Source organism: Salmo salar, chromosome ssa03, assembly GCF_905237065.1.
Source record: "Salmo salar chromosome ssa03, Ssal_v3.1, whole genome shotgun sequence".
NCBI lineage: Eukaryota > Metazoa > Chordata > Actinopteri > Salmoniformes > Salmonidae > Salmo > Salmo salar.
This window is the reverse complement of record NC_059444.1, coordinates 52,477,126-52,492,251: the sequence shown is the minus strand read 5'-3', so window position 1 is coordinate 52,492,251 and position 15,126 is coordinate 52,477,126. Positions and strand designations below refer to the sequence as shown.

At 39.7% G+C, this 15,126-nt stretch overlaps 1 protein-coding gene across 1 annotated transcript; it reads right to left on the bottom strand.

Moving 5' to 3' along the window:
* Positions 1 to 5,902: 5,902 nt before the first annotated feature.
* LOC123741663 (ferritin, middle subunit-like) lies at positions 5,903 to 7,996 on the bottom strand. The gene is made up of 4 exons (XM_045714922.1): positions 7,651 to 7,996; positions 7,117 to 7,263; positions 6,753 to 6,878; positions 5,903 to 6,272 (listed from the first exon to the last, which is right to left on the bottom strand). The coding sequence occupies exons 1-4, from the start codon at positions 7,750 to 7,752 to the stop codon at positions 6,117 to 6,119; spliced, it is 531 nt and encodes a 176-aa protein (XP_045570878.1). The 5' UTR covers positions 7,753 to 7,996; the 3' UTR covers positions 5,903 to 6,116.
* Positions 7,997 to 15,126: the final 7,130 nt, after the last annotated feature.

Sequence of the window (15,126 nt, the reverse complement as noted above, 5' to 3'; positions counted from 1 at the left end):
CATTTAGTATGATACAGTGCATTTGGAAATAATTTAGACCCCTTGACTTTTTCCACATTTTGTTATGTTACATCCTTATTCTAAAATGGATACAATACATTTTTCCCCTCATAAATCTACACCTAATAGAACATAATGACAAAGTGAAAACAGGTTTTCAGACATTTTTGCAAAAACGAGAAATACCTTATTTACATAAGTATACAGACCCTTTGCCATGAGACTCGAAATTGAGCTCAGATGCATCCTGTTCCATTGATAATCCTTGCGCTATTTCTACAACTTGATTGGAGTCCACCTATGGTACATTCAATTGATTGGACATGATTTGGTAAGCCACACACACCTGTCTATATAAGGTCCCACAGTTGACAGTGCATGTCAGAGCAAAAAAAACAAGCAATGAGGTCCAAGGAATTGTTTGTAGAGCTCCGAGACAGGATTGTGTCGAGGCACAGATCTGGGGAAGGGTACCAAAAAAATGTCTGCAGCATTGAAGGTCCCCAAGAACACAGTGGCCTCCATCATTCAAAAATGGAAGAAGTTTGGAACCACTAAGAATCTTCCTAGAACTGGCCGCCCAGCCAAACTGAGCAATCGGAGAAGAAGGGCCTTGGTCCGGGCGGGGATCAAGAACCTGACGATCACTCTGACAGATCTCTAGAGTTCCTCTGTGTAGATGGGGGAACCTTCCAGAAGGACAACCATCTCTGCAGCACTCCACCAATCAGGCCTTTATGGGAGAGTGGCCAGACGGAAGACACTCCTCAGTAAAAGGCACATGACAGCCCGCTTGTATTTTACCAAAAGGCATCTTTAGACTCTCAGACCATGAGAAATAAGATTCTCTGGTCTGATGAAACCAAGACTGAACTTTTTGGCCTGAATGCCAAGCGTCACGTCTGGAGCAAACCTGGCACCATCCCTACAGTGAATCATGGTTATGGCAGCATCATGCTGTGGGGATGTTAATGCTCAAATGCATTAAGGAAAGAAAGAGAAGGCACACTTGTTATTTGAAATGCATTCCAGGTGACTACCTCATGAAGCTAGTTGAGAGAATACCAAGGGTGTGCAAAGCTCTCATCAAGGCATCTCAAAATAAAATATATTTTGATTTGTTTAACACTTTTCTGGTTACTACATGTTTCCATATGTGTTATTTCATAGTTTTGATTTCTTCACTATTATTCTACAATGTAAAATATAGAAAACCCCTTGAATGAGTAGCTGTGTCCAAACTTTTGACTGGTACTATTTTCTGGAGACAGACAGGGTTGGTCGGGGGTAATTTCCTCACTAACAATCACCTCTTTCAGTTGTCGGGTGTTGAGAGCCGCCATGTTCCCACAGATTCATTGTGAATGGACAGAATATGCCAGCTGCTGGAGCAAAATAGACCTGCTATTGTTCCTTGTTAGACCGTGAACGTCCCACACCTGAATGTGATGTTGAAAATTATTTGAAAACAAGTCTGTTAATTCACAGATATTTTGCAAAATAAAGCCATGTTTCAATGCATGTCACCGGAAACGGAAGTGAGACACCTAGCTGCCCTGATTCTTTCTATGTGTTAATAGTAGAGGTGTCATAATACCTATAAAACCTAGCCGTCAAACAGGGTGATGGTTCCAAACATTTTTCCACCATTCATTTTTCCCATAGAGGATTTTAGAAACACTTAAAATAAGGGCTGTGTTTCGTGTTGGCTTACCTTGGCGTGAGGTTTTGATAACCATGTAAATCTCTCTCGGACGAGGTGACTTTTATCAATAGACTCACTGAATAAATGTGTTTGGCACAGGATAAAGATGAAACGATCTCTTGCTGCTATCCAAATCCAAGGTATATTGAAGTTCCTGAAAAGGTTAGTCCAGTAATGTTTGTTGGCATATTATTTTAATTCCAATTCTGGTGGTTATTTACAAATGTTTGTGGTGCAAATTTCACTGTCTTTAAAATAAAAAAGCTAAAAAACACACTTGTCCAACCATAACACATAGATGGCTAATGCAGAAAGAATGAATTGATGGATTCTAGCTAACACAACCAAACTTTCACATGTACAGAGACAGGCAGCTATCATTGCATCAGTCTTTTTCGACTAGCTAGTGTATAGTGACACCTACTGATATGAACTGGTAATGCATGTTCGGTTAGAATAGTGCAATAGAATGAATGACATTCAATAAAATCTACTTCATGAAAAGGGGATATTATTTTCAATTAAAATGTTTAAAGAAGTTGATTTATTGATTGAATAATTGGATTTTACAGGAAATCAGTTCCTATAGTGAGCCCTAGTAAACAAACCTCTGGTGGACCAGATGGAGACCAGGACAACAATAGCTTAGTGCTTTTATGACTTGAGCATAAAAAAAGTGATTACAACGTGTACTGTCTTCATTGTAACTCTGCCTTTCATAAATCTCCTAGAATGAATAATTGTAGAAGAGCACTGTAGTCAGATGAACAAATAATAGGTATTATGTCATAAAATTTAAACCTGTCTGTCTATTGCTTAACATTATGCATAGAGGGAAATATATATTTAAAGACATTGTAACTTTTCTTTGCATAACGCTCATCCCTGCTATGGAAGTTAATTAAACACAAGAGTATGCTGTCCATTGAAGTTGTTGTCTCTGGCTCTTTTGGTATCAGATTCATAATGAGTAAGAGCAAGGTTTGTGGTAGTTTGAAAGAGTTTGATCCACCTTAGGCCAGGAGTGTTTCCAATCCACATAACCTGACAAGAAAACTCTCAGTCCTATAGTCATAGCACAGACAAAAAGGGAAGCTGCCTAAAACAATAATATTTTGTCATGGCCTACGAATAGGACCCAGAGTTAAACCTGACCAGGTCATGAGATCAGGAAACACTCTACGCCCCAGAAAAGACACTTACACATTTTGCCACACCACCTTGGACCCTGTGGTGTCACCTCTGGCTAATGACGTGCAGTTCAAGAACAATTAATTCTTTTGGAACAACTTTTTACTGACTCAAGAGTCATGACTCATGATTTGTTTTTTTCTGAGTGACTCATATTAGTTCTTAGTTTGACCAACTGGCCGCATGAATTATACAGGAAGATTAATATGCAATCCTTTGGTGATGTGCTCCGACCAAGAACTGTCTGTCATATGCGCACAGGCAAAATAGATCATGCTGCAGGCAGCATAGAGAAGAAAAATATATTGAATGCAATTAATTGATTGTTGTATGTTATTATGGACACAGCTTTGTAGAACCAAAACATAAACAGCCTCTGCTCAACAAACTCGAGAATGGGTGGTGCACAATTTGCCCAGTGTTGGCCGTCATTGTAAATAAGAAGTTGTTTGTAACCGACTTGCCTCGTTAAATAAAGGTTAAATTATTTAATACAGAAACATAAAAAATATATTTTAAACACTTCTCTGCAGCTTTTGACGTTATTGATCATAATCTGCTGCTGGAAAAAGCGTAAGTATTATGGCTTCACATCCCCTGCTATATTGTGGATCTAGAGTTACCTGTCTAACAGAACACAGAGGGTATTCTTCAATGGAATCCTCTCCAACATAATCTAGGTAGAGACAGGCATTCCCCAGAGCAGCTGTCTAGGCCCCTTACTTTTTCTGTCTTTACTAATGACCTGCCACTGGCGCTGAGTGAAGCCTGTGTGTCTATGTTCGCTGATGACTCAACACTATACACATCAGCTACCACAGCAGGTGAAATCACTGCAACACTTAAGAGCTGCATTCAGTTTCAGAATGGGTGGCAAGAAATAAGTTAGTCCTAAATACATGAATTTCAAAAACTAAAGGCATTGTATTTGGGACATAAAATTAAAACACTAAACCTCAACTAAATCTTGTAATGAATAATGTGGAAATGTAACAAGTTGCGGAGACTAAACTTATTGGAGTTACCCTGGATTGTAAACTGTCATGGTCAAAACATATTGGTACAACAGTAACTAAGATGGGGAGAGATCTGTCCATAATAAAGCACTGCTCTGCCTTCTTAACACTATCAACAAGGTAGGTCCTACAGGCCCGAGTTTTGTCTCACCTGGACTACTGTCCAGTCATGTGGTCAAGTGCCACAAAGAGGGACTTAGGAAAATTACAATTGGCCCAGAACTGAGTGAGCAGCACGGCTCACCCTTAAATGTACACAGAGAGCTAACATTATGCATGTCAATCTCACATTGCTCAGAGTAGAGGAGAGATTTACTTCATCACTACTTGTATTTGTGAGAAGTATTGACATGCTGAATGCCCCGAGCTCTCAGTTTAAACTACTAGCACACAACTCAGACACCAATGCATACCCCACAAGACATGCCACCAGGTCTCTTTACAGTCCCCACGTCCAGAACAGATTATGGGAGGTGCACAGTACTACAATACTGGTCCTGTGTGGCTAGTGGTAGAGCATGGTGTTTGCAACGCCAGGGTTGTGGGTTCGACTCCCACGGGGGACCAGTACGGGAAGAAAAAAATAACGTATGAAATGTATGATTCACTACTGTAAGTCGCTCTGGATAAGAGTGTCTGCTAAATGACTAAAATTTAAAAATGTACATAGCCATGACATGGCTACTATTCCACATCAAGCAACTCATTCAAGCAGTAAAATAAGATTTAAAAACTAGATAAAAATACAGCTTATGGGACTGTGAAGAGACACATAGGCACAGACAATACAAGCACTATAGACACACACATGGATTTTGTGTTGTAGATATGTGGTAGTAGAGAAGTGGCCTGAGGGCAAACCCTTAATGTGTTGTGAAATCTGTTTAGTAATGTAATGTTAGTTTTATTGTATAGAACTGCCTTTAATTTGCTGGACCCCATGAAGAGTAACTGCTGCCTTGACAGCAGCTAATAGGGATCCATAAAGAAATGTTGGTAAATGTCAAGGAATGTCATTTAGTCAGGTGCCATCTAGTGGCCTTTTTGGATACTTCAAATTATCACAAATCTCTGGCCTTCCTTGTGGCCTTATCACATGTAAAATATACTTTAAAATAGAATGACAAAGCCACAAAACATTACCCTAAATGTAAACCAACTTAAAGAATGCTATCACATTTAATTTAAAAAAAGTGAAAAATATTTTTACCATGTCAATATTTCATGGTTGTAAATGTTGGTGGCAGTTGTGTAAAGAAAAATGGATGAGTTGCAGATTTGAGAATGCAATTGTTGATAAAACACTTTAAGGTTATTTTCCCCTTCAACCATCTGGTCTATCCACTAGAATCCCATGCACTATATGGACACATGAAAAATAGCAATATTCCCAGTTAAAGTATAAATTACCGAAGTTAGATTCCCTGTTACAGAAGACTTCAGTAATTTTGGTAAATTACCAGTAGCTTTGCAACCTTATGACAGCTCCAATAAGCCGGTTATGGTGATTTAGAGGCTTGTAGAATCACTACTATTTTGAGAATTCAGTTCATAGTTTGCGATAGGGGGAACAATTGGGTATTACCAACTGAAACAAAATGAGTAAAGATTTAGTTGTGTGTCAGTAAGAGCCAAACTTCACCATCACTAGAGAATTGCGCCATTTGGATTTACCGAGCAGGAAGCAAGGTTTTGATTTACCTCTAGGTCGTCTAATGACCTGAGATGCTGAGTGAAGGTCCACCTTGACTAGCTACCCACTTCACTTATGGGTAAAACGTTGACAGTTGGGCCCTTAATTGACATGTCTAACATTTATTTTACTAGTGCCTTCTGGTGACAGGTAATGTCCTTTATAAACCTCATGTTAAATTTTTATTGTTATGACCCTCAGTCACTAGTAGTTCTACAACTGTCAGTATTTATCACTGGGTATTGAGATGCTCAGTAAGACGGAGCAAAGAACCTGAATAGACTGTTACAACATCCATTACAAGTCAATGCTTTTTCTTTTTATTGTTTTACAAGACGCCTTGCCTCCAATACAATAGTGTTGTCAACAAAAACAACAATGTTACAGCTGTGTTGCACTGCACCAGTTTAACACTCTCCCCTCCCTCTAAACACAAAGCCAGTAGGATCTATCAGAGAAGCCAGGAGTCCTGGTCTGAGGCTGGATGCCGTAGCCTGGGGATGGAAGTGGTTTAGCTCTGGCCTCCCAGGGTGTGCTTGTCAAACAGGTACTCTGCCATCTTGTTTTTGACAGTATCCATCTTGGTGAGGTTGGTGATGTGGTCACCCAGCTTCTTAATGGCCTCCACCTGCTCATTCAGGTAATGGGTCTCCAGGAAGTCACACAGCTAAAGAGGGAAAACACAGGTCAGACAAGAGAATAACTACAGACTATTGTAGATACAGTAATATACAAGAGCCTGGTGGTAATGGCATAAGTGCAGAGTGTTTCCAGCTTTTTTAACTAGGCAAGTCAGTTAAACAAATTCTTCTTGTAAATAACATTATCATGTGGAACAGTGGGTTAACTGCCTTGTTCAGGGGCAGAACATATTTCTACCTTGTCAGCCAATGGATTCAATCCAGCATCCTTTGTTACTGGCCCAATGCTCTAACCGCTAAGCAACCTGCCGCCATTTATGCAAACTTACGCATTAGCTGCATTGTGTGTATAGTGTGCATCTGTGGACTACTGTGTGCGTGTGAAGAAGCAGGTCAGAATCTTGTGTCATTAGTTATCAGAGCTACAACAACCTGATCATCTCCTGGGACAGTACCTGTATTCTATGTGATAAATACATGGTATGTGCAGTTCCACTATAACTTACATGGGGGTCAACCTTGTCAGAGGCAATCTTGTGCAGGTCCAGCAGGGCCTGGTTCACATTCTTCTCCAGCTGCAGAGCACACTGCATGGCCTCCAGCCCATTGCCCCACTCATCACGTTCTGGCTTCTACACAGGACAGAGTGAACACAGAAGTGTTAGGGACTACTAGCACACATTAAGGTTAGGATAAAGTGAACAGAGTTACACCCCTCACACTGTCAGTTCAGTGGTTAGAGGCAGAATGTTCAGAACTACTCCAGGTTCTCTACATCAACTTAATGCTGTAGACACTCTCCTCCATGGAGTAAAGACATTATCTATCAGTCTACAATCTAACTGGGTTTATCGATGCTCAGGGGATCACCTTGATGTCCTGGAGTAAAATGCGTCCACCTCTCTTGTTCTGGAAGGAGAGTAGCTTGTCGGCGTGCTCCCGCTCCTCGTCGCTGTTCTCCTTGAAGAAATGCGCGAAGCCAGGCAGAGCCACATCGTCACGGGAGAAATAGAAAGCCTGGGTGGATAAACATAAAACAGTGTGTTTAGAAGAAGAAAAAAACATGACAACATGCTGTTCTTGTTGTGGCAACTAAACTTGATGACAAAGGCATGAATCAGTCTAGTCTGTAGACTACTTGGTAACCTGACAAGTACCCCGTCAACGAGTTGTTACGCGCTCTGTCCAATGTAGGATAGATTCGCGGCTTCATTTGAATGCTATATCTACCTGAAAGCTCTTAATAACAAAGTAAAAACTCAAATATGAACTTCAGGGAGCTAAATTTCTTGGTTCTTTAATTGTCTAGGCCAGTAGAAATGTCAGGTGAAAAATTGCATTTAGGCCCAGGAATAATAATACACAGGTAGATCAACAAAACGGTCATCTTGGTAGACTCCTTACCATTGAAGTGTAGGTGTAGGAGGCAAACATCTCCATGTTGATCATCCGATTGATTGCAACTTCGCAATCGTGGTGATAGTTCTGGCGGATCTGAGACTCCATCTTGGCAGATTTTCTTCTATATCTAAATGAAAGGTACAAAAATAGGGTTTCTCAGACTATTTTGCTATTGTAGTTCAAGTAAGTGTTATGTTATCAATCCGAAATGTTCTATAGTGCGGGACGAAGGCAGAGGAGTTCCGTTCAATCACTGTTGAAGCAAGAACTTCTTCATGCGTCTTCTCAGACTTGTGAAGTGGAAGGAGCCTTGTTCCCTCTATTTATTGTTCTGAACGGAACGCGTCAGTGAAATCCACCCTCACAGAGCGTAGCCAATCACCTTTAGAATTTCAACAGGAACTAGGCGGATCATTTGACGACGAGCCCACTCATACACCTCATGACCCAAAGCTAAGATTATTTATTATATTAACAAGAGAGACGAGTGACCACTCTAACAATGGAAATACATGTGTTCAGCGATTGAAGACAGGCAAGATTCTAACCAATGAGTGGGCAGGTACGCTTGTAAACAACACACACAACTAAATGTCGTTTTTCTCAAAGTTGCCGGAATGCAACTTGCATCAACATATAATATACATGTCGGCGTTTGTAAAAGCTTTTGTAAAAGCTTAAACATTACGAAACTTCTATTCGATCAAAATCCTTAAGTAATTTGATACTCTGTTATATACCTCCACACATAAATGGTCTTATCTCACGCGGACAGATTTTGGGCGGAGTAAATGCTCTCGCCTTGACCTCTTCATCTTTGTCTGTTAATTTTTTTTAAACTTTGTTTATTACAAAGTAACATTTTATTGGAAACAACTAAAGCGGTAGTATCAGTCAAAAGCAATGCTACAGTGGAGGTCTAACTACAGCGCTTATTGTTGAAAAAGGTGTGTGTGTTATATCCTTAGAAGAAAATAGGAAGAATTTGAACACATTCTAATATTGGGCTAATTGATAAATAGTCTATGTCTACATTTGATTTAGGATATAAAAGGAATGGAACTTTGAGACGCAGTTCTGTAAACTTCTGTTTCATTCTCTAAGAGTACATGTTTCAATAGCACATGTAGCTTAATTATGTACCTTTTCCAGAATGCAGTAAAAAAAAAAAAATGTAGGGTTTATCACACTTTTTTCATATTAATTCAATTTTCAGTATGATGTATGGGAATACAGTAGTGGACAGAGAAAGAAAGGCTGGCTTTTGTAGAAATGGTATTTGATGATAGACCTTTCGGTTTCAAATGACATATTGTAGTTGACAAATGGTATATCAAAGTTGATTACATTAGCCTAGAAATAACTACACAAAATCAGTAGCTACATAAATCTAACAATACATGGGTTATTAAGCTAAAACTGTGAAGTGGAATTTTTTTTACAGCTAATGAAAATCAAAGACTACAGTAATAAAGTAACCTTCCTAAGAACTTCAGTTCACATGACCTGATCTTCCACAACTGTTGACAGGGTGCTTTCAGGGTGCTGGGTTATTGTTCAATACATCCCTGTATTTGCAACATCACTGGTATTCATAAGAACTAGAGCTGTGTTCGAATACTCATACTAACTGCACTAACCATACTATTTGTGATGTAAGTGGAGTATGTAGTATGGTTATTGGTCATAGTATGGATATAGTTAGTATGCCAGAAGTTCCCGGATGTCGTACTAAATTAGCCAAAATTGACATTATTTCCGTGCTTTCAAGGCCCATAATGCAATTCTTCAGAAAACGGGCGTGGCCTCCCAACGGTTTCAGATTTTAAGAAAATGTCGGAAAATATGCAGCTGAAGTCCGACGAGAGTGAATACAATTGCATTGCTTTAACTAGCTATGACAAATGTTAAGAAAATGTTCAGCGATGTAATTAATTTTCAAATAAGTTACGTTACAATTCTTTAGCAACGCTATACTTACGAACCGCATAGCATATCATTACAGTAGTATGTACCGTTATGTTAGCTAGCTACCTAACATAAATTTAGTTGGCTATTAAGAGATCAGGCTTAGCTAAGTGGCATAGTCATTGTTCGTTCTCAATGGACATAGTTAATTTGCTCTGGCTATCTACTCCGATTTCAGAGCACTCTCATCTGAGTGTGCCAAAGCGCAGATTAATTGATGAATTTACAAACGTAACACCCATTGAATATAACCGGTGTCAGTAAATGTCTGCAAAAAAAGAGTAATTCAATTGTTGCCAGCACCACAGTTACAGTCACCAATGCTCTGGATAACATGAAAGCAGCCTAACCAGCTCTGCTAGGGTGAGTAAAATGGTCAGAGTGAAGTGTTCTCTCATTTGTGTCTGGAAGTAGCTAGCAAGCTAGCCAAAGTTAGCCAGTTAGCTTGGGTGCTTGACTGCCATTGTGAGGTCAGAACGCTTGGATGAACCCTACTCCTCGGCCAGAGCGTCCAGTATGGGCTCTGAATGCTCAGAGAGCAAAACACTTTGAATTTATGAACGGACAATCTGACAACGCTCTGAATTTACAAACGCCCAGAGCGTACTCTGGCACTCCAGATTGAATTTACAAACACATCTGAAATCGTATGATGTCTAGCTAGTAATTTGTTATGCTAACAAGCTAGCAAGAGGTTGCATATCAACAGCATCAGCTTCTGGTAGACAATCAAAGTGCTAGTAAGGTCAACTAAAAGTTTACAGTTCTTTTACAGTATACTCAAATGTAACCTTTATTTAACCTAGGCAAGTCAGTTAACTTCTTTGGGATAGGGGGCAGTATTTTCACAGCCGGATAAAAAACGTACCCGATTTAATCTGGTTACTACTCCTGCCCAGAAACTAGAATATGCATATAATTAGTAGATTTGGATAGGAAACACTCTAAAGTTTCTAGAACTGTTTGACTGGTGTCTGTGAGTATAACAGAACTCATATGGCAGGCCAAAACCTGAGAAGATTCCATTCAGGAAGTGCCCTGTCTGACAATTTGTTGTCCTTCTGTTGCATCTCTATCGACATTACAGCATCTGTGCTGTAACGTCACACTTTCTAAGGTTTCCATTGGCTCTCTAAAGCCGCCAGAAAGTGGAATGGGGTGTCTGCTTTCTCTGGGAAAAGTCCAACAGCTCTGTTTGTAAGTGGTCAGCCTGGGGACGGTGAGTTTGAGATGCGCGTTCACGAGACTTCTCCATTTTTTTCTTTCAGCCTTTGAATGAATACAACGTTGCCCGGTTGGAATATTATCGCTATTTTACGAGAAAAATAGCATAAAAATTGATTTTAAACAGCGTTTGACATGCTTCGAAGTACGCTAATGGAATATTTTGAATATTTTTGTCACGAAATGCACTCGCGCGTTACCCTTCGGATAGTGACCTGAATGCACGAACAAAACGGAGGTATTTGGATATAACTATGGATTATTTGGAAGCAAAACAACATTTGTTGTTGAAGGAGAAGTCCTGGGAGTGCATTCTGACGAAGAACAGCAAAAGTAATCCAATTTTTCTAATAGTAAGTCTGAGTTTAGTGAGCCCCAAACTTGGTGGGTGTCAAATTAGCTAGCCTGTGATGGCCAAGCTATGTACTCAGAATATTGCAAAATGTGCTTTCGCCGAAAAGCTATTTTAAAATCGAACATAGCGATTGCATAAAGGAGTTCTGTATCTATAATTCTTAAAATAATTGTTATGTATTTTGTCAATGTTTATCATGAGTAATTTTGGAAATTCACCAGAAGTTTTCGGTGGGTATGCTAGTTCTGAACATCACATGCTAATGTAAAAAGCTGGTTTTTGATATAAATATGAACTTGATTGAACAAAACATGCATGTATTGTATAACATAATGTCCTAGGATTGTCATCTGATGAAGATCATCAAAGGTTAGTGCTGCATTTTGCTGTGGTTTGGGTTTATGTGACATTTATGCTTGTTTGGCTAATGGCTGTGTGATTATTTGTGTCTATGTACTCTCCTAACATAATCTAATGTTTTGCTTTCGCTGTAAAGCCTTTTTGAAATCGGACAATGTGGTTAGATTAACTAGAGTCTTATCTTTAAAATGGTGTAAAATAGTTGATTGTTTGAGAAAATTGAATTGTGGTATTTTAGTTGGTTTTGTATTTTGCGCCGTGCGATGCCATTGGCTGTTGGCTAGGGGTTCCGCAGGCGGAACAGGGTTCCGCTAGTGGAACGTCTGTCCTCAACAGGTTAAGAACAAATTCTTATTTTCAAGTACTATAGTGACGTCGCTTGCACTGAGTTGCAGTGCCTTAGACCGCTGCGCCATTCGGGAACCCTATGAACTAATAGTATATAGTATGCAGTATGTACTCATTAAGTATGTAGTATACAGTATGTTAGTATGGGTATTCAAACACAGCTTAGGTCTTCTGGGGCAGTATGCATCAAGCCTCTCAGAGTAAGAGTGCCGATTTAGGATCAGTTTAGCCTTTTCGATCACATTGAATAACATTACATGGACGGGGAAGCTCCTCCCCCCAGCCTCCACTGATTTATACAGCCCCTGGTCTTTCCTGGCCTAGTATGTAAGGTAGTGCCTCTTCTCCAGTTGTTTGAGAACAGGACCCCCTTTTTCCTAAAATGTATGCCAAAACAGGCTCTATCAGTTTGTCACAGCTACTATCTAGGTTCATTGTTTGTTGAAAAATTATGAAGCTGCTTCAAATGGGGGTAAGGGTCTTCAACATAGATAGTCCTTGAAGTATGTGCCCTGCTCTCTGTTACTTTGAGCAACTGTTTTAGACTGAACCTCACTTTATAGCGTAATGTTTTCATTATGAGCGCAAACAAAGTTTTGGAGACAATGAGTCGAAGCCTCTTCAGACTTTGGGAGTGACAGTTGACTTATGCTTAAACCGGTGTTACTAAAAGGGCTGTGACATACTTGGCATTCCTTTTTTTTGCGAAAAGGGACATCACTTTTTGACTAAATTATGTGTCATGCTTAAAGGATAAGTTTGGGTGAGCATATAACGCGAACGTCTAGCATCCCAATGGTTGCTTGTAACTCATCACAGACAACTTTAGCTTTTTTTGCTAATTTGCAACTTTACAATGATTTACTACTTTTTAGCTACTTTGCAACTACTTAGCATGTTAGCTAACCCTTCCCCTGACCCTAACCGTAACCATTTAACCTAACTCCTAACTTTGACCTTAGACCTAACCTTAAACCCTTACCCCTAGCCTAGCTAACTTTAGCCACCTAGCTAACATTAGCACCTAGCCACCGAGCTAACGTTAGCCACAACAAATTGGAATTTTTAACATATCTTGTGTTTAGCAATTCGTAACATATAATACGACTTACAATTGGTAAAATATAATATGAAATGGATGATGGACATCCACAAATTAATACATACATAAGAAACATGTCATACTAATTGGAGTATCTGGAATTTGCGTTTACTATGTTACGTCTACCCCTGAGTCCAGGTTGTTCTAAGTGACCTTATTTTTGCAGAAGTGCAAGCATAGCATTAAAATTGAAATTGACAAAGAATTGTCTTAATTTTTTTATGCAAATCTTTTCTGTAATGTTCAACCCCGAGAAGCTGTGTTAAGTTGTTAAAGTCACGACCGGGTCCATCATGTGACCAGCCGCACAAAGTTATAAAGAGTAAGTAATACTGTAAATGGTTAACCATTACAAAACTCTTTCTATTGAAGTTCTGGAGGTTGACACAGTGTTTTTAGAGTGTACTCTTTCCCCCTCCCCCTCTCTCCCTATTGATCCCTCCCACTATTTTTTCCAGGGGCACAACTTTGGTTTTAGATGTGGGGGGGACATATATATTTATATTTTGGGGGTCGAATAAACACTGCAAACAGCCTACCCGACTGCTCGGAGTTATCCGCATGGTCCTAAAGCACACCGTTGCCTTGTTCTGTAACACATTCCAATGATAAAACTTGGGGGGGGGGTTAAAAATGCATGTCCCCCTGTCCCCAGTGAAATTTGCGCCCCCGCTTATTCCTGTCATAACCTCCTGTTGGTTCTACTACAGTATGGACTGACTTAGGCTCTGCCATGGCTGTTTTTCTGCCTTGTCATTGTGACTCAGCATTCTGTAGTCTCAAGCAGAGACGGAAGAAGAAGCGAGACAGCCCACTCCTTCATTTTCCCACCCAATGGAAGTCAATTAACTAAGCAGACCACTATCGCATTGTTGTCTGCTTAAAACCTATTTGGGATATGGGGCAGTATTTTCACGTCCGGATGAAAAAGCGTTCCCAAAGTAAACCGCCTGGTTCTCAGGCTCAGAAGCTAGGGTATGCATATAATTGGTATATTTGGATGGAAAACACTCTAAGGTTTCTAAAACTGTTAAAATAATGTCTGTGAGTATAAATTAACTTATTTGGCAGGTGAAACCCCGAGGACAAACCATCCTATTGGTTTTCTATGGGAAACTGGATTAATGAAGCACCTGGTTGCAGTTCCTATGGCTTCCACTAGATGTCAACAGTCTTTAGATATAGGTTGATGTTTTCCTTTGAGAAATTAAGAAGTACGGCTATTCAGAATGAGTGTCAAGCCAAGTGGACTCTTTTGTTTGGGGAGCGAGACCTGGAGCTCGCTCCACTTTGATTTTATCCGCTCCCTGTAGCTCAGTTGGTAGAGCATGGTGTTTGCAACGCCGGAGTTGTGGGTTCGATTCCCACGGGGGGCCAGCACAGAAAAAAAAATGTATGAAATGAAATGTATGCATTCACTACTGTAAGTCGCTCTGGATAAGAGCGTCTGCTAAATGACTAAAATGTAAAATGTAATTGAACACAGTATATTCCGTCTTAAATTTTATCGATTATTTACGTTTTAGGATACCTAAGGATGGATTAGGAAAGTTGTTTGAAATGTTTGGACCAAGTTTACAGGTAACTTATTAGATCATTTGTAGTCATGTTGGGCAAATTGGAACCGGTGTTTTTCTGGATCAAATGCTCCAAATAAATTGACATTTTGGGGATATAAAAAAGGAGTTTATCGAACAAAAGGACCATTTGTGATGTTTCTGGGACATATTGGAGTGCCAACAGAAGAAGATCTTTAAAGGTAAGGCATGAATTATATCATTATTTCTGACTTTCGTGGTTGAAATATGATTTTCATGTGTTTGTATGGTGGGGTGCTGTCCTCAGATAATCACATGGTTTGCTTTTGCCGTAAAGCCTTTTTGAAATCTGAAACGGTGGCTGGAGTAACTAGAAGTTAAACTTTATTTTGGTGTATTGCACTTGTGATTTAATGAAAGTGAAATATTTCGAATAATTTAATTTGAATTTTGCGCTCTGCAATTTCACCGGATGTTGTCCGCTCGCGGAACGTCTAGCCGTAACAGGTTTTTAAGGAGCCACCTCCTCAAGCAGACAGTGGTAAACGGCCTGAGTGAACTATCTTCATTTATCCACCATCTTT

Coding starts and splice junctions, on each gene's coding strand:
- LOC123741663 (XM_045714922.1), bottom strand. CDS start 7,752: ATGGAGTCTCAGATCCGCCAGAACTATCACCACGATTGCGAAGTTGCA. Junction 7,264..7,650: donor CCTACACCTACACTTCAATG/GTAAGGAGTCTA, acceptor TTATCCACCCAG/GCTTTCTATTTCTCCCGTGA. Junction 6,273..6,752: donor CTGACAAGGTTGACCCCCAT/GTAAGTTATAGT, acceptor TTCCCTCTTTAG/CTGTGTGACTTCCTGGAGAC.